Source organism: Capronia coronata, assembly GCF_000585585.1.
Source record: "Capronia coronata CBS 617.96 chromosome Unknown acBCG-supercont1.1, whole genome shotgun sequence".
NCBI classification, from domain to species: Eukaryota; Fungi; Ascomycota; class Eurotiomycetes; order Chaetothyriales; family Herpotrichiellaceae; genus Capronia; species Capronia coronata.
The window spans coordinates 3,804,619-3,829,223 of record NW_006912893.1 but is presented as its reverse complement, the minus strand read 5'-3'; the positions used below and the strand labels follow the sequence as shown (position 1 = coordinate 3,829,223).

The 24,605-nt window shown below is 51.4% G+C and overlaps 9 protein-coding genes across 9 annotated transcripts; 2 read left to right on the top strand and 7 right to left on the bottom strand.

The window, feature by feature from the left end:
- Positions 1-339: 339 nt before the first annotated feature.
- Positions 340-1,470, bottom strand: A1O1_01354 (YggS family pyridoxal phosphate enzyme; the record flags this gene model as incomplete). The annotated part of the gene is made up of 2 exons (XM_007722267.1): positions 340-843; positions 1,006-1,470. 2 exons carry the CDS (start codon positions 1,468-1,470, stop codon positions 340-342), a joined length of 969 nt encoding a protein of 322 aa, XP_007720457.1.
- Positions 1,471-2,442: 972 nt separating this feature from the next.
- A1O1_01353 (uncharacterized protein) lies at positions 2,443-5,323 on the bottom strand (the record flags this gene model as incomplete). The annotated part of the gene is made up of 2 exons (XM_007722266.1): positions 2,443-4,478; positions 4,537-5,323. The coding sequence occupies 2 exons, from the start codon at positions 5,321-5,323 to the stop codon at positions 2,443-2,445; spliced, it is 2,823 nt and encodes a 940-aa protein (XP_007720456.1).
- Positions 5,324-5,768: 445 nt separating this feature from the next.
- Positions 5,769-6,995, bottom strand: A1O1_01352 (uncharacterized protein; the record flags this gene model as incomplete). Its single annotated transcript, XM_007722265.1, has 2 exons — positions 5,769-6,877; positions 6,926-6,995. 2 exons carry the CDS (start codon positions 6,993-6,995, stop codon positions 5,769-5,771), a joined length of 1,179 nt encoding a protein of 392 aa, XP_007720455.1.
- A 920-nt stretch (positions 6,996-7,915) lies between these two features.
- Positions 7,916-9,891, bottom strand: A1O1_01351 (uncharacterized protein; the record flags this gene model as incomplete). Its single annotated transcript, XM_007722264.1, has 2 exons — positions 7,916-9,554; positions 9,614-9,891. The coding sequence occupies 2 exons, from the start codon at positions 9,889-9,891 to the stop codon at positions 7,916-7,918; spliced, it is 1,917 nt and encodes a 638-aa protein (XP_007720454.1).
- A 634-nt stretch (positions 9,892-10,525) lies between these two features.
- On the bottom strand, positions 10,526-11,956 carry A1O1_01350 (mevalonate kinase; the record flags this gene model as incomplete). The annotated part of the gene is made up of 1 exon (XM_007722263.1): positions 10,526-11,956. The coding sequence occupies one exon, from the start codon at positions 11,954-11,956 to the stop codon at positions 10,526-10,528; it is 1,431 nt and encodes a 476-aa protein (XP_007720453.1).
- A 631-nt stretch (positions 11,957-12,587) lies between these two features.
- Positions 12,588-13,955, bottom strand: A1O1_01349 (uncharacterized protein; the record flags this gene model as incomplete). Its single annotated transcript, XM_007722262.1, has 1 exon — positions 12,588-13,955. One exon carries the CDS (start codon positions 13,953-13,955, stop codon positions 12,588-12,590), a length of 1,368 nt encoding a protein of 455 aa, XP_007720452.1.
- A 661-nt stretch (positions 13,956-14,616) lies between these two features.
- A1O1_01348 (uncharacterized protein) lies at positions 14,617-19,113 on the top strand (the record flags this gene model as incomplete). The annotated part of the gene is made up of 1 exon (XM_007722261.1): positions 14,617-19,113. One exon carries the CDS (start codon positions 14,617-14,619, stop codon positions 19,111-19,113), a length of 4,497 nt encoding a protein of 1,498 aa, XP_007720451.1.
- A 1,425-nt stretch (positions 19,114-20,538) lies between these two features.
- A1O1_01347 (small nuclear ribonucleoprotein B and B') lies at positions 20,539-20,964 on the top strand (the record flags this gene model as incomplete). The annotated part of the gene is made up of 2 exons (XM_007722260.1): positions 20,539-20,648; positions 20,829-20,964. The coding sequence occupies 2 exons, from the start codon at positions 20,539-20,541 to the stop codon at positions 20,962-20,964; spliced, it is 246 nt and encodes an 81-aa protein (XP_007720450.1).
- A 1,217-nt stretch (positions 20,965-22,181) lies between these two features.
- On the bottom strand, positions 22,182-22,811 carry A1O1_01346 (uncharacterized protein; the record flags this gene model as incomplete). The annotated part of the gene is made up of 2 exons (XM_007722259.1): positions 22,182-22,325; positions 22,647-22,811. The coding sequence occupies 2 exons, from the start codon at positions 22,809-22,811 to the stop codon at positions 22,182-22,184; spliced, it is 309 nt and encodes a 102-aa protein (XP_007720449.1).
- Between the last annotated feature and the right edge of the window lie 1,794 nt (positions 22,812-24,605).

Genomic DNA, 24,605 nt, shown 5'->3' with positions numbered 1-24,605 from the left:
GGCTGATGCTATTCTTTGACATACTAGTAGTAGTAGTAGCTGATATCAAGCACTCTGCCACCATTGCAAGGTCCTGGAATTAGCTACCTGACGTCTCTGAGCGATTTACTACAGTACGTACTTTCTTTGTGTTGTTGTCAAATCCACTAATTATAGTTTAGATATATGATGAACATATAGATCATTTCTCCATCATTTCTAAGAGTACTCGTATCCCTCCCTCCCTCTTGTCCCTATTGCCCACCAACATGCTGCTAGGTAGTAGGTAGGTAGTAGGTAGGTAGATAGCCACCCAAGTAATTCCCCACCCACAGACAAGTAAATCAAGATCTTTCGTTACTATACGACCTTCGCATCCTTTTTCGCGGGCCTCTCCCCAAAAATCGTACTGCCAACCCTCACCTCCGCACTGCCCTGCCTGATAGCGCCCTCGAAATCCTCGCTCATGCCCATACTCAACTCCAGCTCTGCCGGCTCCACGCCCAGCGCGCGGGCCAGCCGGTCGCGCGTGTCGCGGAGACAGATGAAATCCTCGTTTTCGGTTTCCGCGGTGGTGGCTTTCGAGCGCGCGATGGCGCCGATGGTCATTAGTCCTTGGAGATGGAGGTTGGGGCAGGAGGAGCGGATGTGGGTTGCTAGATTTATTAATTCGCTGGTGGTGTCGGGTTGGGTTTCTGAAGAAGAAGAGTCAATAATGGGCGAGACGCCGGATTTGGAGTCTTCGCCGGAAGTGTTGACTTGGATGAAGACGCGGAGGGGGTCTGGATGGAGAACGGATTCTGATTCTGATTCTGATTCTGGTTCTGGTTTTGAGGATGACGATGACGATGAGGATGGATCTTGCTGCTGTGTTTCCGGGGGTTGTTGTTGTTTTTGGTCTTGTTGTTCTTGTTCTTGTTTTTGGTGTGGTTGTTTCTGTTTCTGTTTCTGTTGTTCTTCTTGTTTCTCTCTTATCCTCCCATTCCTCTCCCCTCGCCCTTTATCCAACAACGTCGCCTTTTTCACACTGTCCACGCTCTCGACGGCCCAAAGACTCTCCACTTCCCGCGCCAGCTGCGTGGCCTTGTTACTCTGCAAGCCGCCGATAAAGTGCCATTTAATCGTCTTGGGCAGGAGGCGCGCCTTCTCCAGCAGTTCCTGCACGTAGTTCTCGCCGAAATGGAGGTGGTGGGTCGGCGGGCTGTGGAGGGCGAGGATATCGCTTGCTGGTTTGAGTTTCGAGACGGCGACTAGACGAGGAGGAGGATGAGACGTCGAAGATGTCGAAGCCGAAGTAGAGGAAGAAGTAGATTGTGGTTGAGATTGCGATTGTGACGATAACACGGCCGAGATCCGTTGCTGGACAGATTGCAGATTCGATTGTAAGACGGCGGCGCGGGCTGGGTCGATCTTGATCATGGATCCGGAGGGCATGCTGTCGGTAGAGGTATGGTGGTTGTCGTTGTCGTCGTTGTCCTTGTCGTTGCTCATTCTGAAGGGGTTACGGAAAGAAAGGGAGGGGTCTATGGGAGACGGGGAGGACCACGGCGGAGACAATAGTTGTTCCGAGTCTGGTACACTCGTGAGCAAGTCGCTTAAAGTAGTACGTCGTTCGCGTTGTCGTTGTCGTTGTCAATACGTCAATTCGTTCGTCGGATGTCGTGTCTCGAGAATTGGAGAGAAAAGAAATCCACCGAAGTGTTTTGGTGTCCAGTGTCTGATCTTCGGTCGGCGTTCAAAAGACCGACGTCATTTACTATCATACTCTGTATATTCCACGCTGCGTGTACAGTACGTACTTTGTATACACGAACGTTATCACTTACCTGGGAGCTATATAGGTATGTATATGTAGATACACTTGAGAGCTCAACTGTCCGGGGCACATCCCGCCTGTTCATCTGGTGAAGTTTTGACTCTGACTTTGTGTGTGTGCATTGTGACTCTGGGGCGTTTTACAGTATGTAGTTGGTGCTAAGTCAATCAGGCTTGCGCAAGTGTTGGGAGAAAGACCTGACGGCAATCAATTGATACTGGATCACCCGCCACAGTCATGGCAGAACTGGTGAATGGTTGGCACTGGGAACAGTAGGTCTTGATTGCCTGGATAAACCTCAGTTCGACCGGACCTGACATTCAAGTTCTCTGCATTGATGTCTACCCTTCCAACACCTCTTTTTGCGGGAATGCCTGACCCATCCTTCGACATGACAATCACGACCTCGACATGGATAGGTTGATCATGGTCACGGCCCCCGAGCCAGCCGGTCTTGCATCATATTCAGCAGGATGCCGGGGACTTTTTCCTGTGTAGCTCGAATCGTGAGACGGAACATCTGCAATACACACAAGAAACAGGTCAGTCAGCATTTCTGGAATAACAAAAAGAAAAGCAACCCAATTTGAGTCAACGTAGACGCGCATCTCCAGAGAACACCCACACCCGCATCAACACCCACACTCTCATTCAAACTCCAAAACACACGCAAGACGGATAGAGAGACGAATATGACATACCTTCTGTTGATGATTCGGCTCCAACCTCAACAAACAGCCCGTCTTGCCCTTCTCCAACTGAAGCACCGCACAACCGACGACATTCTTCGGGTTTGGATCGACATTGTCGAGAATGCGCCAGCGGAACCCCTCCACGGTGTCGCGGATGTGGGCATCACTCATGTCCGTCGCCGGCCTGCGTAGGGCAAACGTGCTCTGCGCCTCGAGGGGGCCCGCGCCGATCTGTCGCCACCGTTTGAAGAAATCCTCGGCCGACAGCTCCGACGGATCCATGAACCGGTGTGGCAGGATGGGCAGTTTGAGAGTGTAGCCCTGCAACGCGCCCGCGAGATACGAGATCCGAATGGTCGGTGGTTCCGAGAAGGGCGCGACAGACGTACACACGATGGTCTGTTGGGCCTGGGAGTCGGCGTCGATGTGCGAGTCCGGTAAGCTCTTAGTGTCGATGCGCAAGTTCGGCGCGGATTTGTTGTCGATGGTCGTCGTGAACGAGCCGATGGGGAACGAGGCCTTGTTGGTGAAATACAGTTTGACCACACCCAGATGGCCGCGGTATTCAGCGCGGAGGCCGACTTGGATCTGCGGGTCTTCGTACAGAATGCCTTCGTTGGCGAAATACATCTGTTCGTAGCCAATTTCCCAGTCGGGAGAAAGGTGTGTGGTGCCAGCCATGTTTTCGGCGGCGGCGGTATGTCCATTCATGTCCAACCCTTCGAGGTCTTTCGACGCGGAACTGCTGTAACCGCCGTTCTGCGAGACACCGCTGACGCTCCTTGACCCTGTTACATTCCCGTTGCCGTTTGCCTTGGTCGGCGAGCTTGTTGCTCCGTTGACGATGGTGGTAAACGACCGTTTTAGACCGGTCGGTTGCTGCGCGAGCACGACCTCTTGCTTGTCGGCGTTGGCATCTTTGCCTCCTACCACCCAGGTCCTTCGCTCGCTCGTCCCCACACTCTTCTTGTGTAGTCTCTGGAGGAGGATCGATGCCCGTTCCGAGAATGGAGGCATTTCGTCACATATGGTTCTGAGCAGATCGTCGGACGGCAGCGTTGCAATGGTCAGATACTCGCAAGCCCGTTGTTGCAGCTCCGAATCTGGGGAATGACTGTAAAACTGGAACATCTGTAGGAGCTGCGGCTTGATTTCCGGGAACAGATTAACGAATTTGACAAAGGTCGACAACAGCAACGCCCTTGTCGGGTCCGGCGCCGAGATCATCTTCGTCTGCAGCATCATCAACTGCTCAATCGGACTGGAGCCTTTGTTGTCGGCGATCAGATGCCCAAACTCTCCAAGGATGTATCCGCCGATCTTGACCAGGCTGTCATGACAATCCTCCGTTTTGAGATAGTCAAAAATATGTTGCGCTGCATAAGCTTGCAGCTCCTCGTTGTTGGTGATGATCTGGACCACTCGTTGCCATACTTCATCACTGACATGGTCTCCGGCCATGGCGAGCAATCGCAACGAGATGTCTATGTACCATTGAGCATCCGTGGCATACTTCTCCGTCAGAATGGCGATCTTCAACGTCATCTCTTCTCGGATCGAAAAGTCGGCGGTCTGGAGGTACTTCAGCAGCTCGTTGACGATCGGCTGCGCATTGGTTGTGTCACACATGCTGTAGAGCAAGTCCAACCCCTTCCGTCGAACACTGATATCCCGATCTCGCAGAGAACCGATGATGATGTTCTGATGACGTTTGATGGGGTCAAGCGTGTCTGTTCGCGCGGCGAAATGGGTCATCGCATCCAGTCCCAGATACCGCACATTGGTCTCGCGTGACTGGATGAACCTGCCGAGTTTGGAAGATATCTGCATCATCAGTTGATGCTCAGTGTCGAGATGAATGAGGAGATTGATGGCTTCGAATAGGACGGCATTCTGGGCATTATTCTGTTGTACATTTTTCGGGGTTTCGGTCGCTGCTTGCATAATCGCCTGGAGTGCTTCGCGGATGATGTCGCGAACATGGGTGTCCTCTGTCAATTGAAACTGTTAGACAACGGTCGGCATGCTTTGCTCAAGTAGGGAACTTACCTGATGGCGGATAGTATTGGAGTAGCTTCAAAAATTTCACCTGGATCCAAGGGCATGGCACCTTGTAGTACAGGTAGTCGGGAGATATGTCGTTCTCGATGACAATCTTGTGTAGCCTTTGGGCGGCCTTCACATAGCTTCCTTTATAGGCATCTGGGTGGTCTTGAACCAGAGCCATGATCAAAGATGTGACCGATAGAACGACACCCATGTCGGGATCGTCCATCAGCGATATTATTCTCTCCGCCCATTCCGGCTGCAGGATGCCAGGGTATTTTCGGTAGAGTCGGAGGAGCGTCAGGGCGGCCTTCTTCTTGACGAAGGATTTCGAGGTAGGTGAGATCAGCAGTCGGTGGACGTCGGCACTGAGGGCCTCGCCCATTTCCCTCCCACCGACATTGGCGACCGCATGAAGGGCCAGACAATTGTTGATTTCGTTCTGATCCAACAAGTCCTTCCGAATGCTGTTGACCACCAAGTGCAGCAGTTCGTGTTCCTCGTGGAGGAAGAGGGTCACCGACAGGTATCCGATCTGTTTCTCCGAGTACTTCGTGGCGGAGATGAGATTGACCGCTTCCAGGTGTCCGAAATCGACATTGTATCCTTGGATGTAGATGTAGAGCAATTTGCAAGCATATTTCTTCTTCTGATACCCATCCAACTTCTCGTTCTTGAATTTCTGCCGAATATTGGCCAACTCTTTGTTGATGCGCTTCTCTTCAAGCTCCCGGGCTCTCGCGTTTCGGAGGTCGGCTATGAATTGGACGAGACCGCGCATAGACGACATGATTGAGGACCCGAGCAAGAGAAGCGTCCGGCGCCGGACCGCGTCGTGTGCGTATAGTTAGGCGGAAACTGCGGATGGAAATGAGGCCTCGAGGGCATTTGTCAGTGGTGCAGTGGTTCGAGGGTGTCGCACCCCATGGCTATCGGACAACTGGGATGCAGGTAGAAGCTAGCATCATTCGACGAAAAGAACGCTGATGGTCCGCGTCGATGAGCGAGGTTCAAGTTCGAGTGGCTGAGGGAAAGGAGGTTGCGGTGTCGGTGCAGTCAGTGTCTTGAATCCCTCTTTAATTCCCGCCCCCTGTCACCGACCGTATTACTGCTTCAAGGGTCCAGCGCCATCATCTCACCATCAAAACATGGAGAACTCGGAGGGATATAAGATACTAGTACTACATACTACCTAGGTATGGATCTACTACTTGTGGCAGGGGTCGTCATCATCATCATCCCTCACTCCCTCGTTGTCTGTCTCCCAGAGCTATCATCTCATCCAACAAGGCCACTGTCTCGGCCGGATTAGCAATCCACGCACAACAACACGCACTTCGCGCTTTGAAGTCATTCCCGCCGCCGCTCAAGAACTGGTCACCGACATGGAGAGTGCTAGACGGCGGGATCCCGCCAAACCACTTCTGGCACGACTGAACTCCCATCGATTTATCGCCGACATCGAGGAAAACATCCGCGCCTCCATTGAATACGGTAAACGGGATGTGCGCGTGAGGTGGCGGTTGCTCCGAGCCTCTTGTGGACAGGGAACTCACCACCATTTGCTGCACCACTAGAACCGTCTCTTCCAGTTGCTCGCGGGTGAGTTTCTTGGACTGGTCGGCGGCGTATATCCCCACCGCCCGTTCTTTCCGGAGCACCTTGGCTTGTAGATGTAGCGTGCGTATACAAGAGTGAAACGCCGCTTCCCCCACGTCGAGTAGTGACTGGATTGCCGGCTCAGACCAGTCCTTCATGGCATCCAGCACCCACTCCCGTCGATGGATATATCGTAGACAGTATTCGGCTTGCTCGTCAAAGACCAGGAGAAAGTTGGATTCGCCGCCCATGATGATGAGATTGGTCTTTTGGGCGGAGGTCAGCTGTGTCGATGATCGAATAGCGAGGAGCAGACCAGACAGTCGATCAAAGTAGTTTTTCGGCTGCGTATAGCCTGCAGCTGTGACGATGCCGATGCGCACATCTTGGGACAAGAAATGTAGCAGGCGGAGAATGACCGGATCCGACTCGGGCGAATGGAGGGATGCCCCGTCCTCATAAAGAGTCACATCACCATCGAAAGTGAGTAGCTCCAGCCCCGGACTGATCTTGGGTCTCAGAAAGCGATACGGCTTCGGTTGGATCATGGCCAGGATTTGCGCGGTATTGAGGATCAGCCTGACATCATTGAACGACGGGGCGACAAACCGTCTCGAAGAGATCGCCCGGATGGAGTCTTGATGGTAGAAGGCGTCTTCGAGAGCAAGAGGTGTGAAGAACGGTGAGATTGTAGGGACCAACATGTTGAGCTTGGAGTTGGGATGGGACGTGTATTGGCGATTGACTGTGATTCAAATCAGAGCCTGTCCCTGAGAACCAGGGGCACACTCACTGTGGTCCAGGATCAGATCCTCCACATCTCGAAAGATCTCAGCATATCTCTGACGGGCGGATCTCGCCATGGTGTCCAGGCTCTGCACGTTGTTGTCATCATAATCAACTGCGGGTTGCGAATTGAGCACAAAGGGGACAGCGAGAAGGCCCTGGAAGAGCGGTCAGTCCCCAACATCTCGCGGTCGCTGAACGTTGATGTGAAGGCTCACCTTGATCCACTCAATCAGTTGGTCTCTCCGATGACTCTATAGAGAGAATCGTGTCAGTACGCTGACTAGCATGGCAGGGCCTCGTGTCGACGAGCATCAACTTGCCTTGAGGGCATCTATCGTTCATTAGCAGGACTCCATATGTTTGGATGGTGCGGAAGAGCCTACACTCGACGCGATATCTGGTCGTCATGTTCGCCTTCACAGCTCTTACTTCCGCTCAATTGCAGACGCTCGACACCAAGGAATGTCTTGAGATGCAAGAGTCGGGCGGTATGAAAGCGAACAGCGTTGGAATTGCAAACACTCGGTTGCCCTTCTTGTAAGTCGCACCGAATCTGGTAACCCGCCCCTTGATACCAGGTACGATGCCATACTGTATTTATGTGATAATACGTGGGGTAATGGTGCCTTGCTGGCAGCAGATTCTGTGTATGGCACCTTCTCATGACGGGTTTTGTTCAGATTGACCGGATGGGCCAATCAGGATTCGTCTCAACTACCTACTACTATGGTCTCTTGTCCCAATTTCCAGAATGTGGTCTTTGAACATTTACTACCCAAGTATGTAGGTAGATAGTCATGGGAACTAACCTCGTACGTCTCACTCTCGTGTCTTGTCCTTGCCATCCTGTCGCTGCTCTCCTGCACTCATCCCCACAGAAGCGACCCCAGCACGTTCCTCCATCACCCAGAAGCCTGCGGGACATTCCAGGATAAGTCGTCGTCGTAGGACGTGATGGCACGCAAGAGCTAAAGGGCTCAGTCAATATGGGAAGCTACAGACTCCCCTTCATGATTTGATCTATCGCTTGGTCAAAGTCCGTATCCACCTGAGACGCAACCGCCGTTCCGTCTGCTTTGGTACACCCCCTGGCTGTCCATGTCCAGATGAGGTACTTCGAGGCAGATCCTTTGCCTGTGTTGCTCCACTTGATGCTGATGGACTCCGGCAGGACTGCAATCTTCATCTTACCTACTGCCTCGTCCGACTCACAGATGATGAACTCCCCATCGTGGGGGTGGGCTAGCTTCCAGTGCTTGGACGGTCCATGCTCTGACTCTGGGGGAATGTTGCGTTCTTTCACTAAAGTCTCGACGTGGGCGACCAAATCCAGTAACAGTATTCGTCGAATACAGGACACCGCCGCGCCCTCGGTCTCATGACGCAAGATTGGCATATGCGAGAATCCAAAATCAACCGGAGAGGTCTCATAGCGTGATCCATATAGTGGAGGCCCAAGAAAGGTTGCAAGACCGACTTGCATAGTTCTGCCTTCTGTTAGGCTGACTTTGCATCCTGCTTTCGCCGGGAGCATCATTTCAGAGAGCAACGTGGACGAGTGATCCACGCTTAGGGACTCGAATAGATTGCCAGTTGACTTCTGAGGCGTAATCGAGACTTGTATGCCGGCCTGTAGGAAAGGTTTGGCGAGATCTCGACAGCTTTTCCAGAATCTTGTCGCCTCAGCCTTGTGCCGGAGATGGGTCAGAATGAGTCGAATGAGAGCATATTCGGGAAGCGGACGAGATTTGAGAGTCATCGGCGGCGGTTTTTGGGATCTTCTGACCAAGTTTTGCTGGTGAGCAGCGTTCAATAACAAGCGAAGAGCCACGGCAACAAATTCGGCTACGATGTGGTCGTCGGAATCGGGAGTGGCATCCACATCAGAATCATGTTGTTCTGCAAACACGAGCGAGATTTGACATCCACCGGTGACCTCAAGATCTACCGAATCGGCACGAGTGGTGACGCCTTGGTTTGCCATTATGCGTGCCTCGCGACACACTTCGTAAAACAGCTCTTCTTCGAACAGTGAATCACGCATGTCGGTTAGCTGATCTCCAATGCTCTGGGGCTGCGCTTTCTGCACAGAGGTTCGAGCTTGAAAGAAAGCAGTTTTCGTGTTGTTTCGACTGACATAGACACCAAGGCGTTTACGCTTCCTCTGAATCGGGTGCTTGTCTAGGATGACAGCTCCGTCATCTGCTTGCCGAAGGAGGGCGAAACCTCGATCGCGAAACTGTGGTGCAGACTCGGGAAACCCGAAGTGTACGCCAATTGCTTTGCTGTCCCGCGGCAATCGTGACACCGCCCAGCCAGACGCAGTCAAATCAGCAATCTGTGCCCAGTATTCCGTTTCACGTTCCGCGTCAATTTTGAGTCGGGAGGAGGCAGTAGATAGCTTGATCGAGGTAGACCGAAAGCTTGCTAATCTCCTACCTTGAGAAGCGGATGCTAAACGTCGCTGCACAGACGATGACAGCGGCTTGGCTGGCAAAACTCGTGCAGCCAGAGTTCCAGCAGGGACAGCATCTTTGAGTGCTGGAGACATGGAATGTTGAGCTGGGACAGACTGTTTCGAGATCAGCAGCGACACGAAGTCCAGTGCGCACAGGATCTCATTCTGGGCGTAACTACAGGAAATGGTCAGCTCGTGCAACAGACCCCCAGCGGGCGCGGCCACCGCACTTACCTCAAGCGCTCCAGCATCTCCTCTCTGCTTTTCCACAGTCGTTCCTGACGTTTCTGGGGCGTTTCATCCTCTTCCGGCTCAACTTGACCGTCACCCTGAGGATCATTGTGCTTTGAGCCTGGAGCTTTGCCGCGAATTTGCGCCAGCAGCGACTGTTCGGTCACATGACGGAAGTGGCCCTTCTGAGCAACAATTTTCTGGATCTGGACTTGCAAATCTTGTGAGGTCGAATCTTGTTCAGGAGGAATGAGCAGGCTGATGGTCTTTGATTCAGACATTATTGCGCAAACGGCGTTGTTCACATTCAGTTGGTGGCAGCGCGTTCTCTAGTCTCCTGCGGCGAAATACGGTACAAAGCCAGATGGTAGTCGACTGTATCGTGCAGCAAATGAGCTGCAGATGATTTCACGCGGCAGATCGAGACATGACAGCTGGTATGGTACTGCCTTTCTGATTATGTAGGTACCTAGACAGGCATAAAGGAAAAGAATGTTCTGATTATTGGTGGACAAGACAGATGGGAGGTGAAGGAATTGGCGTGTCAGTCAGTAGTTGTTGGTATGAATGAAAAGAATGAGGAACTGAACTGACAGCGGCTGGTGAATGGAATGGCGCAGGCTCTCACACGCCATTCCGGTCCTGGAATCTTGAAGTCAATCGACCACACACTTTATCAGGCTATAATAATTCCTACTGTAAGATTAACGAGGCCTCTTCAACCTCAGCCTCTAGAATGCATATCCACATCGCAATACTACTAGTAGAAGATGCTCTTCAATACATTCCCACAAAGCCTTAATGGCTTGTCCATCCATACCAGATAGTCAATCCCATCATATGTTGTTGCCGTGCGCCGCGCTCGTTGTACATGGAAAAAGCAGATTCAAGTAAAAGCCAATGCCGGCATGTCCGTCACTGCCAGAATTTCCACTCCGGCCTCCTCTCGAGAAGACCGACTCCCACCAGCGCGTCAATATCTTCCGGCCCTTTGGCATTCAAAAACTTTTGCTGGTCGATCTCCTCCCCGCCCTCTTCATTGGTGCCATTGTGCAAGACCGCAGGATAAAGAATCCCCACGCCACTACCACCCAAGGTGGTCTTGTGTTCTTCGAACCCGGCGGCCTCGATCTTCTCTTGCAGATCGCGAAGTGCGGCCTCATCAACATTGCGCTTGAGTAAAGTGATGGCACATCCACCCCCTCCCGCGCCTGTCAGTTTGGTCCAGCCAATATCGGCATAATCCACTATTTCGCGGATATGTTCGAGCTTGGGGTGAGAAACCCCGAGTGAGACCAAGAGGCCGTGGTTGATACGAAAAAGGTCTCCAAGATATTCGATGTTCTGTTCGGATGATGGATCAAAGTTCTCCGAGGTAATCAAGGTGTAGGCCGACATCGTGACTTGATCGATCCCATCCAACGTAGCCCTCGTGACACCAGGATACTTCTTCTTGAGACTGGCTACTTTGGCCACTTCTACGGCCGTAGAGCGGGGTTGTTTGGTGTTGATCAATAACAAAGGAAGTTCTGGAAAGTTTTTCAGTGGTTCTGCATTCGGCGGCTTCGAGTAATCCTCCCTCTTGAAGAGCACAGCCCTGCCACGAGTCGAGACAGTATTGTCGACTCCGCTAGGATTACCGTGGATACATAATTCTCCCACAAACGCCCACCTGTTTATCCTTTCCAGTTGTTGTTCGACCTCTTCCTCTGGTTGATCATGATGTGGCCCTGACAGCACATGTATTTGTTTGAGGAGGGCGGCACTGATGCAAACGCATATACTGGCGCTGGATCCGAGTCCGGCGCCAATTGGGAGTGTTGAACGGAGGGTGTAAATGCAGGCCGGGGCGGTGGGAGTATTTAGAGAGAGAAACAGGTAAAGGAAGGAGGACGCGGCATTTTGGTGTATTCTCCTCGTGTCGCCAGTCAGATGTGTCGAGACTGCGTCGATATGAGGTTGCATGGCCTGGACCAGTTCGGGATCCAGGGACGTGACCATGTCATAGTAGCGAGGCCTTTGCGCGAGCTTTGTGAAGACGTGCCACGGTAGGTCGTCAATGTTCCATGTATGATCGAGGCCAACGTCGGGGAAAACTAGCTGAATCGTGCGCTGTGACTTGGAGAGGGTCGTAACAAGAAGGTAGGATCGCAGGGAGATCGAGGCAGCCATGGCGGCCTTTCCATGCACGACAGCATGTTCGCCAAACACGATGACCTTTCCCGGGGCGGACACCATAAACGCAGGCGCCATCGGTGAAGATGATTTGCGCGACATGTTCGGCGAGTGCGAGCGGTTATCTTTGGGGTGACCGTTGACGCCGTTGAGTCGAGGGGTTCCGTTCATGATTAACTCGACACGGTGGACCATCGCGCGGTGTCAACAGAGGAGAGAGTGCCAACGAGGCCTTGCTCAGTCGAGCTGGCACACGGATCTCAAGAACAGGTGAGGAGAGGAGGAGAGGGGAGGGGAACGAGTGGACTGTATCTGGTGCGGACTTCAATGTAGCCACCAAAAATTCATCGTTCTGGACCTGGGATGGATGATTGGTAGCGACGCACGCAGTTCAAGTTGGAGTTGAAATAACAGCGGGAACTTGGTCGTCTCTCCAGTAGCGATTATTACCTTAGGTAAGGTCCCCGGGGGTCAATGCAGGAACCAGACAGCTAAAGGTTCTGAGCCAGTCAGGCAATTTTAGGCGTTTGCTTATCACCATTTAGCTATGCTTAGCGGGCGGTCTCCCCGCTAAATACACCGGTGTGAACCTGGAACTTCCGGGTGGCACCATCGTCGCTTCTTCCAGCCAACTGCAACTGGCCTGATTACGAATGCCTGTCACTCAAAGATCCGGAATCCCACCTGGCTCGCTTAACAGCAGTATCAAACGTGGTGGACGCAGTGAAAATTCGCTACTCTGTAGGTAGGTAGAGAGCGTGCTGTATATCATTACGTGCGTGACGCACCACCGCCCACGGCTTCATTCACTGGCATCTGTGTCGGAGTCACCCAGCTCTTCGAATCGGCCTTCATCCCTGGCCTGCTCCAAAGGATTCTTAACATCGACAACCCCGGTCGACTTCAGCCTTTCGAAGAGGACAAACAGTCGCTCCGCCTCCCGCTCCTTTTCCTCTCGTGTCATCTTCGGTGAGTCGTCCGCTGGCTCCTTGTCTATCCGTTGGCCAGTGATAGGGTTCACTGGTGTGTTTGTGGATGGTTCGCCCGCATCCTGAGACTTTGCACTTTCCGGGACGGGAATGTTATGGGTCATCAAATATCCGGCTGCATATCCGTAGCCGACGTTCTTGACATACTGGTTGGCATCTTTGTCCGACAGCTCGAACATAAGTCCAGATATCACTTTGATCAAGTTGAGGAGTCCGTGGGAAGTGGTCAGCCGGAGCAATTTTGAGGCTAGAGAGGACGATTTCCCCAGAGGCAGATCCCGTTCCTTGTCCTCCGGGAGGAGACGCGCCTTCATGGTCTGCCGCATGGCCGGGCTTGCCTTCTCGTTGACATGCCTCAGCACAGTGAGTAGAGGAATTGCATTCGTATCCAGCTCATCGACCGAATACTCATCTATTGCTTGTTCAAGGATTGTAATCAATTTCGACACTCCGGGCTCAATCTCGCCGTCGTGTTTCATGGTGTCCTCATCAAGCTCTAGATTTGCTAGTGCATTGATCAGCAGATTCATTGGTGGCTGCAGCGGTGGTGAAGGATTATCCGAATCATTCACAATCCGAAATATTTCCACAGCGGCCGGACTGAATTCTGCGAGATGATCTGTCTTTGCACTGGTCACGTTGAAGAGCAGCTTGAGGGTCTCCTGAAGTGCTAGTGCAGACGGCTGACCGAGTTGGCCTTTCGATTTGCGAATGGTTTCTGCGTGCCGTGAAAGATGTTTGACAATAGTTCCGGCAAGATCATGCTCAGTGATAAGTGTTCTGAGGTCAATCCCAGGGTCGTAGGTCAGCAGAAAGAGGATGCGGGAGAGGAGGAATTCTTCATCTTGATTCGCCTCTCGTAGAGCATCCGACGCTTTTCTGTCAAGCTCAAGCTCGAGTGTGAAGCGTCGTGTCTGGGGTAGTAAGAGAAGGGCATTCGCAATGCATCTCAGGGCTTCCTGGCGGATACTAGCAGGATAGCTGCCGGTGGCATAACTTCCCAAGACTTTCATTCCAGCCTTGTCGTAGATTTGGGACACATTGCCCGCATCTCGCCCAAGGACCTTGAGCTTATTGAGGGATTCTTCCAGCTCTCTTAGATCATGCTTCTTGATTTCCAGGTCATCTCTGAGCAGGCCGAGCAATGCTCGGGCCTCATTCTGTTGAACTTGATTTGGCATGGGCCGAGCGTGGGGGAAGATACTTTGGTGGATAATATTCGTGGTTGAAATGTCCTTTTCAGACTTGCTTTGAATGCCGCTCTACGCTGTATTGAAAAAGCCACACAGTGATCCTGGTCCAGAAAAGTTATTGATGATATGAGCGACAATGATGCTACTGGCGTGGTGGAGGAAGTATTCTGTCGTTTGGATAATGTCGCAGAAATGTGTTTTGTCTGACGAGCATATGGGATGAAGTGCGAGTCATGACAGGCCCCGATATTGCGGGACTGGAGGATTTCTTTTTGTCAGTCAATAGACAATTTCTTAGCCATCAGATGCCACTGGCAGTACAGTGCCAGGCACTTGCGGGAGGCGGGTCTAAGCGTCCCCATCAAAAGCGGGTTGGCGCCTCATGTTCCAGGGTCAAAGGGTGAAAACCCGCGTACGCGTTGGAGAGACGCGTTGAGTGGCTGGTCGTGACATGGAATTGCTATACAACTACCATCACCACCACCACTATTCCATCGACCATCTTTCGCGCTCTTTTATGGACTGCACCTTCGAAATAAGGACGTTAGGAGACTGCTGGCAGCCCCGAAGAGCTCTCATCGTCTATTTTGTTTCCATCCTCCTGCCAATGACAGAAATCAACTTCATGATCTGATCTTTCCCAGCGAACATGTCTGTTCCTGGTGTCCTCCCTCCAAGCCCCCCTTCAACCTCCTCACGACGAAAGCTGTCTCTTCTAAGAGCTGCAGTGAACCACACGAACACGCCTGAATCTCCAGCATCCTTTCCGGGTTCCCCGGGTTCCTCAGGTTCCAGGACCAGAAAACGCGTCGAGTTCTCGCCCTGGACAAATACCCATGAACCATCGTCATGCAGCCAACCTATCTCGAGTCTTCCACCAGTGAAGTCCCTACCTCCTTCTTCGGAATGCCAATCCTCCTTGAAATCGATCCTCAAACCCGCTGCAGTGGAGGACAAGATGCCACAACCTGTAGATGAACAGCAAGGCGCGGACCGTTCAATTGGAGAAATGATGGGAAGTATCATTCAGCAACTCTCCCAGGATGACAGGTTCATATCCGTGGACGCATACGTGACACTTGCCTCGGTCATCAGGGAATATGATGAGGTACCGGAAGAGGCAGTGTTGAAGAACAAGATCAACACGATCCTCAAGTACATCAAACGGGATCTCCTCAGACTGGTCAAGCCTGATGAACCACAAATCGCCGATACCAATGTCATGACACAGGCATTGAAAGTTCTGGTAATCTTTGTATGGAAACGCGACTATGCTTCTTTGCTATCGGATGAATATCGCGCCTTTATTCTCGACCGCACAATCCAGGTCATTGCCGAGCATACTGCACCAAAAAGCGTCATCATTCACTATCTGCATCTCATGGCAACCCAAGATTTCCGCCCAGGTCTCATCACCTCGAACAACCGTGTCGGACGACTACTAGAGGCGTTGAAGACCCTCACAGAGTATGTCAAGGGCAATGGAGCAGTGTCGGAGAGACTATTGGTCTACCAGAAGCTATTAGATCAAGCAAGACCCGTCATGAAAGCAAAAGCAAGCCTTTGGGTGGAAGAACTGTTGACGGGCATGACAAGCTCGTTGAAAGATATTAGAACCAAGGCCATGATTTTGGGCATGAAGTCATGTTCTGCGTTCCCTGCTTCCTCGTCCATCTCAATGGCCGCCAGGTCTGTCCTGGGAAGAGAGCTGGAAGCCGACAGAACCTTCAGCTCGGTCATGTGTCGGAGACTCGAAAAAATGATCGCTTCGAAAGAGGAAGCCCCTCAAGTCCCTCAAATCTGGGCCATCGTGCTCCTGTTGAGTAATGGTTCTGATGCTCGGATTGAGAGTTGGTCGGACTTGAAAGATTGGTTGAAGGTCATTCAGAGGTGCTTCAATTGTAGCGAATCTGCCATCAGACAACAAGCCAACATGGCTTGGAATCGATTCGTCTACGCCGTTCGACCACATGAAGCGTCGGACACTTTGGTGGGAATGCTTGCAAAGCCTCTCACTGCTCAATTAGAGCGGCAAGGCACAGAAAAGACCGTCAAAAGCTCCAGAGGGACAGCGGTCTCGAGCTACTGCAACCTCTTGTATTATGCGTTCCGGCCGGCCGCCTCGCACAAGCAATACACCCGGGTCTGGAACGAGTACATCGTCAAAGTGATGAAGACTTCTTTCTTCGAGAAGAATAGTGCCAACTCCGACCTCTCTTGCCGGGTGTTCATCGCGCTTTTATGGAACGGTAACACGGGGACAAAAGTCTGGAATGAAAATCGTGCTCTCGAAAACACGCCAATTGAACCAGAAGAGCTTCCCACCATTGATTGCAAGTGGATCCGATCAAGAAGCTCTGCAATTATCGACATGTTTCGAGTTCTGCTTCGGTATAGCTCTTGGGGAGCTTCCGGCGAATCGGAAAGAGCATACATTGCAGTGGCCTGGACACACTTTCTGAAGGCTCTTCGTGACTCCAGCAGCAAAGAGATCAAGCCTTCTTCGGAGACCAAGCATGCAGTTACCGGTGTTGTCGATTTTCTCGGACAGCTATGGACAGAGTCTCAGCAAGACGTCAACGACGACGCTACCGGTCAATGTGTTAGCAGCGCCCAGATACGACAAATGACCCGTATTACTGTTCATGAGCTTGATAACATGCTCATTTTGACTGGAATTGAGAATGGCTCCGCAGCACTTCGCAAGGCGCCCGTTCTCTTGGAGATCTTCGACTCGATTGCTTACACTTTGAAGCAACTTCAAGGAGATGACGAGATGCGCTCGCACCAACAGACTTCAAGGAATACACTCCAAACGATTCTGGGTCAGTATGAGAAGTGCCTAAGACTAATCAACTCCATGGTGGTGCAGGACGTCCAAACAGGAATAACAAGCAGCCACTCCAGAACTCTCGAGGATGCTGAGATGCTTCATCATATACTCCAGAGAGCAACAGGCCAACAGCTGATGGACGCTCTTACTATACTGAGCCCGGCCCTGGCACTGTTGCTAAAGGATGAATCATGCCGATTCGACAGCTCAGATGACTCCGATTGGAGCCATGCCTATCGAAAGCTCAGCAGCACTGCTTTGCGGTCGCTAGCAAAAGTACCTCCTACAGCTGTGCCGCTGCTTGACTCCCTGTTTGCGGTTCCTTTCCACAGCTCTCATACCTTTGTGGTCAAGGATGCAGTCAACATGTGGACGAACCTTTTGGGTCAATACGAACAGCTTACCCCAGGGCCTTGTCTATCAGAGGCTCTCCTGAACCTGGAGGATTTGATGGATGGAGATGTTTCGATAATCTCACAGAGCGCAGATGGCCCAACGGACGCTACTAACCCCTTAGCAGCTCCGCTTGAGAAATCTACAACTCCTATGTCGTCCAGACTTGCACCAATCAACCTTGACCATGCCAACGGGTTAGGGGAGGCTTCGCCATTGCTGGGCAGCCAGCATGGCGGGTACGTGGCAGGCGAAGCTGCTGACGGCATTACTTTAAGCCCTGAAAGACCCGTCTCCAGGCCTAGGTCGCGACATGACGATTCCCAAGTCCACTTTGTGGCGATCGAATCGTCGCCTCCTTCTCGGAATGAACCAGACTCTCAGTGTCTTACCGCTCATCAGAAGGAGGTGCGCGATAGGCAAAGATCCGAACCAGCGGTGGTATTTCCGGATTTGAGATCGACGCCCAGGCAGCACGGCAAGCCACAAAGTCAAAGTGATTGTGAATTCGCCCGGAAAGCTGCGTCGCAGGAGGCTAGACCATCAACACCTACCTTGCCAACGCATCAGGATCAAGTAGATCCCGAGATAATGGCATCTCCAACTCCTCGTGCGCGACAATTCACAAAGCAAATTACGGATATCGAGGTACCTTCCTCGCCACCTTCTATACTGGACCATCAAGGCCGAGATGCTGGCAAACTTGAAATTCCGTCGTCCCCGCCACAACGGCCCACCGAGGAAGCTGAAATTGGCATTGACCTTGTCATCGCGCAGCCCGACGGTCTGTCAGATGACGCTGCTCTTGAGGAAGGGCAATCTGTTGGCGATGATGAACCTCAAGATATTTTCGATCACAAAGATGATGCCATGGACGCCGAAAACAATCAGGAGCAAGACTGCCAACAGACAAGGAAGTCTGCTGATGTGCTGCGAGATCCTGCAGAAACGAGTTTCGTCTCATCTGTGGTGGAGGGACCCATGTTGACGATAGACGAGAATAGGTCTTCGGACCATGGAAGCCAGGGTGGAAACCCCAAGAACGATAGTGACGAGATCGATATGCTCAGTGCCTCACAACTGTCTCAAGACCTCGATCGACATTTGAGTCAAACTGCAGATGATGCTCTATGTCAGGAACGAGAGAGTGACATCAATGTGCAGCGATTAAGCGAAGACACTGACCTGCAGCAACCCAGTCAAGTCTCGCGTAACTCACGCAAGCGGAAGTCGAGAAGTTCGATTGCATCGTCGAACAAGAGAAGAAGATCAAAAAGGACATCACAGTTATCCTCAACTTCATTGGATTCGGAAATATCGTACATGGGTGGCAGTCAGTTGGGTGAGATGCTCGACACTATCGAAGTCTTGGAGATGAAAGCGACTTCACCTGTGGCGATCCGGGACTTTGTAGAGGACGTACAATCGCCACCTGTCAGTCCAGCACAACCTCCCAAGCGCCGTCGGGGGAGACCCAGGAAACACGTTCGGAACTCCCAGTCACAGGAAAAGGCCAACTCAAAGGTTGAGGTTGTTATGAACAGCCGTGCCTTTGAAATCGCCTGTGCACAAGGGGAGATTGTTGTTCCGCATTTAGAGGTTGATGCTGGACTGCTAGGAAATGGGGACAACACCGTTGAACACAATATCGTCGAAAAGGAGCCGACACCACTGGCTGAGGCTGAGGTCCAGGCTCGAGATGCTATGGAAGGGACCCATGAACACGCGGCAATTGAGACTCCCGCTCCAATAAAAGTTACGGAAGGGATTACTGGACCTGACATCGTGTCGTCCCTACAAGCCATCCTTGACCGCCTGAAAACGTCGAGTCTCGAGACGGTTGACCTGCGGACAGTGGATGATTTGTGCTTCCAGATCCGATACCAGGCGCAAGTGGTTGCTCAACAACAAGCTGGATGAATAATGACGGGGAAAGAAGAGCATACCGGTAGAATGGCAAGAAGTGCATGCGGTTGGAAAGCAAAGATATATATGTGTCTATGTCCATGGAGAGAAGCATACTGGGCCGGAGTTCAGACATAGATTAGCTGTAGTGTTGGTTCCCACGCCAGAGAGGTCGAGAGACAAGGGAATCATTGGTGACGAACACAAACAATACTGGGCCTTTGAGTGTGCAAAGTTCGAGTCGTTGATACCACCGTTCACTATGGTCTAGGATTGTCCAGATGTGGGACGGTTGAAGAACAGTTGATAGCACGTGACCTAGTGCCGCGTTTTGCCGGTCGGAGATTATAGGGCACAAAATCCGAATGACTGCACAGTCACGTGCACTCTATCTCTCTGCATCTGTGCCTGCGCCCCCGAGTCATACCTGGTCTTCTCACCAATTTGACTCCATAGGTCGATCGATCCCCGTCGCCAGTCGCAACAACCGTCTGCATCACCCGACTCTCGATCGCCTGTTCTTGCTTCGCCGTTACCGAGTCTGTTGACTTGCCCTCTTTGACCTCCACTTCCGCTCGCTTTGAACTCGGAATCACTGCAGCAATGGCCGCCGCAATTAAAGCTATCAATGCGAAGATTCGCTCGAACAAAGTCCTCGACTATTTCTGCTCGACACGTATGTAACGATATTCCTCCTTTTCCCCTTGAACAGCTGTCCCAGAAAAGAGAGAGAAGGAAAAGAGAGCATAAGTTCTGTGCAAAAGGGCGATGGAGCCCAATACACCCGCCGAGTCGTGGTCTGTCTGTCTGTTGATGTGTGACTATTCGTCTGTGCCTGCGAGAAGCGCCTGTCCAATGCAAAAGGCGCTGTTGACGGTGCGCCAACTGAGGAGTCGCTGATTACCGGATACACCGTTGACAGACCAGGCGAGGCTGCGACAGATCAGGGCAGAGCAAGAAAATCTCATACACATGTCTCCATTGGGGCTGAAGGCTACAGAGAAGATGCATATACTGACGGTTGATGTACGGATTCTAGATTTCTGGGGCCCAGCTTCCAACTTCGGTATTCCAGTCGCAGCGGTTCTCGACACGAAGAAAGATCCTGAGATGTATGTTCCTTCCCTCGACGAGCCCGACTCTCTTCCTTGGTTGGGTTGAGCGAGACAAGATGGTTCTCAAATCCAATGCACTGCCGTCCAGCCTGAGCATATCCCTTTGACGTACTGGTCCTTGAGATTATCTGGGCGACGCTTTTTTCAAGCCACTGCCTACGCTTCCGACACACTCCCTCGAGCGAGAGTTTACCCTTTCTATATCCCGTCCATTCGTTTCTCTTTCGGATGAACACAAACACAAGATCTCAAAACTGATGGTTCGGTTCCTTGCAGCATCTCCGGTACTTTCACAGCAGCTCTGACCGTCTACTCGGCCACGTTCATGCGATATGCGCTCGCCGTGCAACCCAAAAATTACCTGCTGTTCGGCTGCCACTTTGTCAACTTCAATGCTCAATTAACCCAGATGTACCGCTGGTACGACTACTGGTAGTAAGTGAATCCCGAAACATTCTTTTCATCTGTTACATATCCCAGCGTTCAACGATGCGCGTCGTGCTCCGGTCTTCTGCTGTTGAGGTCTTCACGTCGTCTGCTCTGTTGCATTGTCGATATACTTTTGCTACTCCTTGTACCACCTTTACTATGCTGACCTACTGTGTCTTTCTTCAGTATGGGCGGCCAAGACAGATGGGCCAAGATCCGAGCCCAGGCGGCCAAACTCGAGGGCCAAGCATCCTCCGTAGCCGACCAGGCGAAAAGTCAAGTCGGTGCAGCCGTGAATGAGGTCAAGAAGACCGTTTCGTGAGTCTGACCTTCCGAGCGAGCGAACAAAGGGGCGGCAGTGGACGAGAGAAAAGCTCGTGAGTCTCTCAGTGGTGGTTGGTAGGTAGAGGAGAGGGTGCGTGCGAGGAGACGGAAGAACGGGGAGTTTCCATTCCAAATCTCACGAACGATGGCGGACAACGGCGAGCATATTGTACCCAGAGAAGATTGAGGTATCACCAGTCTTGATGAAAGGGCGCTCCCTCATCGGCCAAGAGGGTATTGATACACATATCTTAGTCGTACATCCAGAGATGAGGAGAGAGTCGCGGATGGGGGTGATGTGATGGGATTGGAGCTTCCCCAACACCCAGAAGCATCAAGTTAGAAAAAGCAAAGACTTTGCAGATACGAAACCAAGGAGACCTCTTGAGATTAGCATCTCTTTTGTCCCTCTGGCTTTTGACTCTCGAGTCTTGTCGTAGTTGGGTTGGCAGCTGGTCAACTTGACTTTCCAGTTAAAATAGTGCCTGACTTTCTACCCCGCGAGCCCGGGAGTAGTATTCGTTCGTGTTTCCTTCAAGTTGTTCAGACTGATCGAAGAAAGACTCAGTACCTATAAGCAGGTCTTGTTGTGTGATGTACAGAGGATATCCTTCCAGGGAATGTCAATCAATCAATCAATCATTGGGCAGTCTTAGGATCTGATCAACCTATTTTCGTTCGTTCACCTGCCTCTTTTTCTTCTATCGTCCTCATTTTCTTTCACCTGCTCCGTGTCCCGACGGGATGGGATGGTAGTGGGACAGGGGGCCTAAAGAGGAAGAAGGCGACCATCATCATCATTGTTGTCGTCGTTGTCGTCGTCATGCCATGTAGGGAGTAAGTAAGTAAGTGGTAAGTTAGTGTGTAGATAGTAACTAATACCTGAATAAATAAAGCACCGAAATTCCAAGAGCCAGAAAAGACAAAGACCAAACCAAGACAGTATAAACAGTACATCCAAGGTATATCCCCGTCCAGACACCTTACAAATAGAAGAAAGTCCAATCCTCTGCACACGCAGCTCAGTTTGATGATATATCCTCATCCTCATCCTCATCCTCATCGTCTCCCCCTTGATAAAATCAAAGTGAAGAGTCAAACAGTTGTCATCACCATCACCGTCACCATCACCGTCACCGTCGTTCACCACCATCTGTCATCATCCATCATCTGCTATCATCATTCACCCTTCATGAATCATTGATGTGTGATCACTTATTTCCCCTTTGTGAAACTGGCCCACATGCCGCCCAAAATGCCAGGCTGTCCGGGCTTCTGGTCTGCCCAGCCAGCGCGTCGTTCGTCCTGACCATTGCGATGGGCCGTCAAGCCTGCGAATTTGTCGGATCCAGCGGAAGCCTTGAAAAATAACAGTCAGTTAGAACCAGAATATGAAGAGCATATGAGGTTTCGGCTGTTCTCTCAGGAGAACACAACAGAACAGAACAGAGAAAGGAAAGGGAAAGGCAGCAACTCTTCACTTCACTCCACTTCTCTTCTTACCAACCCCAACCCAGCCCAGACCAGACCAGAACAAAAATCAAGATCGGAACCACAGGGATCATTGTGAGAACAGAATGAATCTCAACCTCTCCGAAAGATCAAAAACATGAAATTTATGAAATTCGAAAAAGAACGGGGCGAAGGCGAAAAAAGCGAAAAAAGAAAACAAAAACTCACCCGTCTTCGATCAGCTGCTCCAAAACTCGTGGTTTCACTGTTGGCATTATTCTGACCAGCCATCTTCGTCTCGTCCTTGGGCGGGCTGCCTGATGTGCTTGACGTCTGCGACGAGCTGCTTCCTGTCCGGGGACGGGGTTTGTAGCCTGATTGTTTGAAGAACATGGTTTCTGGTTGTTTTGGTTGGGTCTGTTCTGTTGAGTGAGAGCGAAGGTTCTTTTGTCAGGGCTCGGCTTCTGGTTAAGGACGCTGTGGATATGTTTCTTGAATAGAAGACGTCGAGTTCGGTAGCTCTGGATAGAAGCTGGCTTCCAACGATCTGGTTTTGTATTTGTATTTGGTTTCGTCCTTCTCCTTGTTCGCTTGTAGAGTTGTGAAGGCTTCGTCGATCAACAATTCTGGTGTATTAGTAGAGAATATATATGAGAGCGACGTTGGGATATTCTTTATATATACCCCGTAGTCATGACGTAGATGACAGAACGAGAGGGGATGGAATCGAAGAGGTCAGATGCGATGTTAGTGAATCAACAGAATTGGCTGGATAATCGATCAATCAATCATCACTAGACATAAATAGAGGGGTAAATGTGGAAGAAGAATGGTCCGTGAGCCGCGTCTTGAGCACCAGGCAGCCCCAGCACGTTCAGATGAGCTGTGTAGTCCTGTTCCTAGATATGAGGACTGGAATGGAACAAATCACAGTAGAGGAAATCGTGCCAGACCGGAAGAGGAGAGGATGCTGAGGTTAGATAACTCGTACTAGTACTTCCCCTCTCAGCATGAGTCAAGTAATGGTTCATGCTGAGAGACTAGAGACTAGGGAAGTTCCAGAGTCCAGACTCAGACCATTTTGTGTTATGTATGTATGGATGATGCTTTTCGCAGAGCCAGTTGAACTGCAGTGGGCGGCCTCGTCGGCTGTTAGAGCCTTCTCTGCCCTGCCCTGCTCTGCTCTGCCAGGTGGTTGGTGGGAAATGTCGTGTCGGCTTGATATAGTAGTAAGGCCTGCGACCGTAAAGCTTCTCTTCCAGACAGGGGAACAATTGACGAGGGGTGCTGAAGCCTTCCTGACCAATGTGTCCGTGCTGAGCGGCAATGGTGAATAGTGGAGGGATAGATGGCCGTTTAACGTCTGAGTTGGTGGATTCGTCCTCGTATATATAACAAGATGATGTGATGCCATACTGCGCCCGAGTCGATCTTGCAAGAAGACAAGCATGACTTCTTTTCCTTGGACTCCAAGCACTCGCACTCATAGGAGAGGGTATCGAGTGTCGATATCGCTCTTATGGCCATTGTCTTTGTTTCTTGTCAAATGGGTTGACAACTCACCTGCCAAAGTGCCTTATCGATACGTCTCCTCCTAGCTCACCTACAACTGGCTGCGTGCTCTGCATGTCATATCAGGGCCGCGATGCACAAGTAGTACCTTGGACGAAGACGCACGTCAAACCCTGGCTAGTCCTAGTCATAGGCCCAGTCCTGACCAGGCTGATTGAAACGTTCCCCAATGAGACTGAAAGCATTACAAGTCTGCTCCGTCACCCATGTCAATTTCACGTGTACCCCGCCTTCCCCGGACCCCCCGCAGACTTGTTCTCGCCTGGCCAGTTTCAGGGGCGTTCATGGAAGCGTATCGACGTAAAGCAGTTGATTGAGTAAAGAGGGAGCGGGCAGGGATATAGTAAGGGACACATAGGTACCTGACCCTTCATCGGAGACGTGCGAAATATGTATGACCTTGCCGGAGACATACCTACCCACCTATGCGCCTCTCTTCACGTCCAATATCCTCAATCTGTAATCGTACCGGCCTTCCTCAGCTTGCGGACATCGTCATTCGTGGCACCAACGACGTGGTGTTTGTCTCGAAGGGAGAAGAAGGAAACAAGCAAAGAGGAGCTGGAACAACAGCCATGAAAAAGATATGAGACCACGTGATATGCATGATTCCTT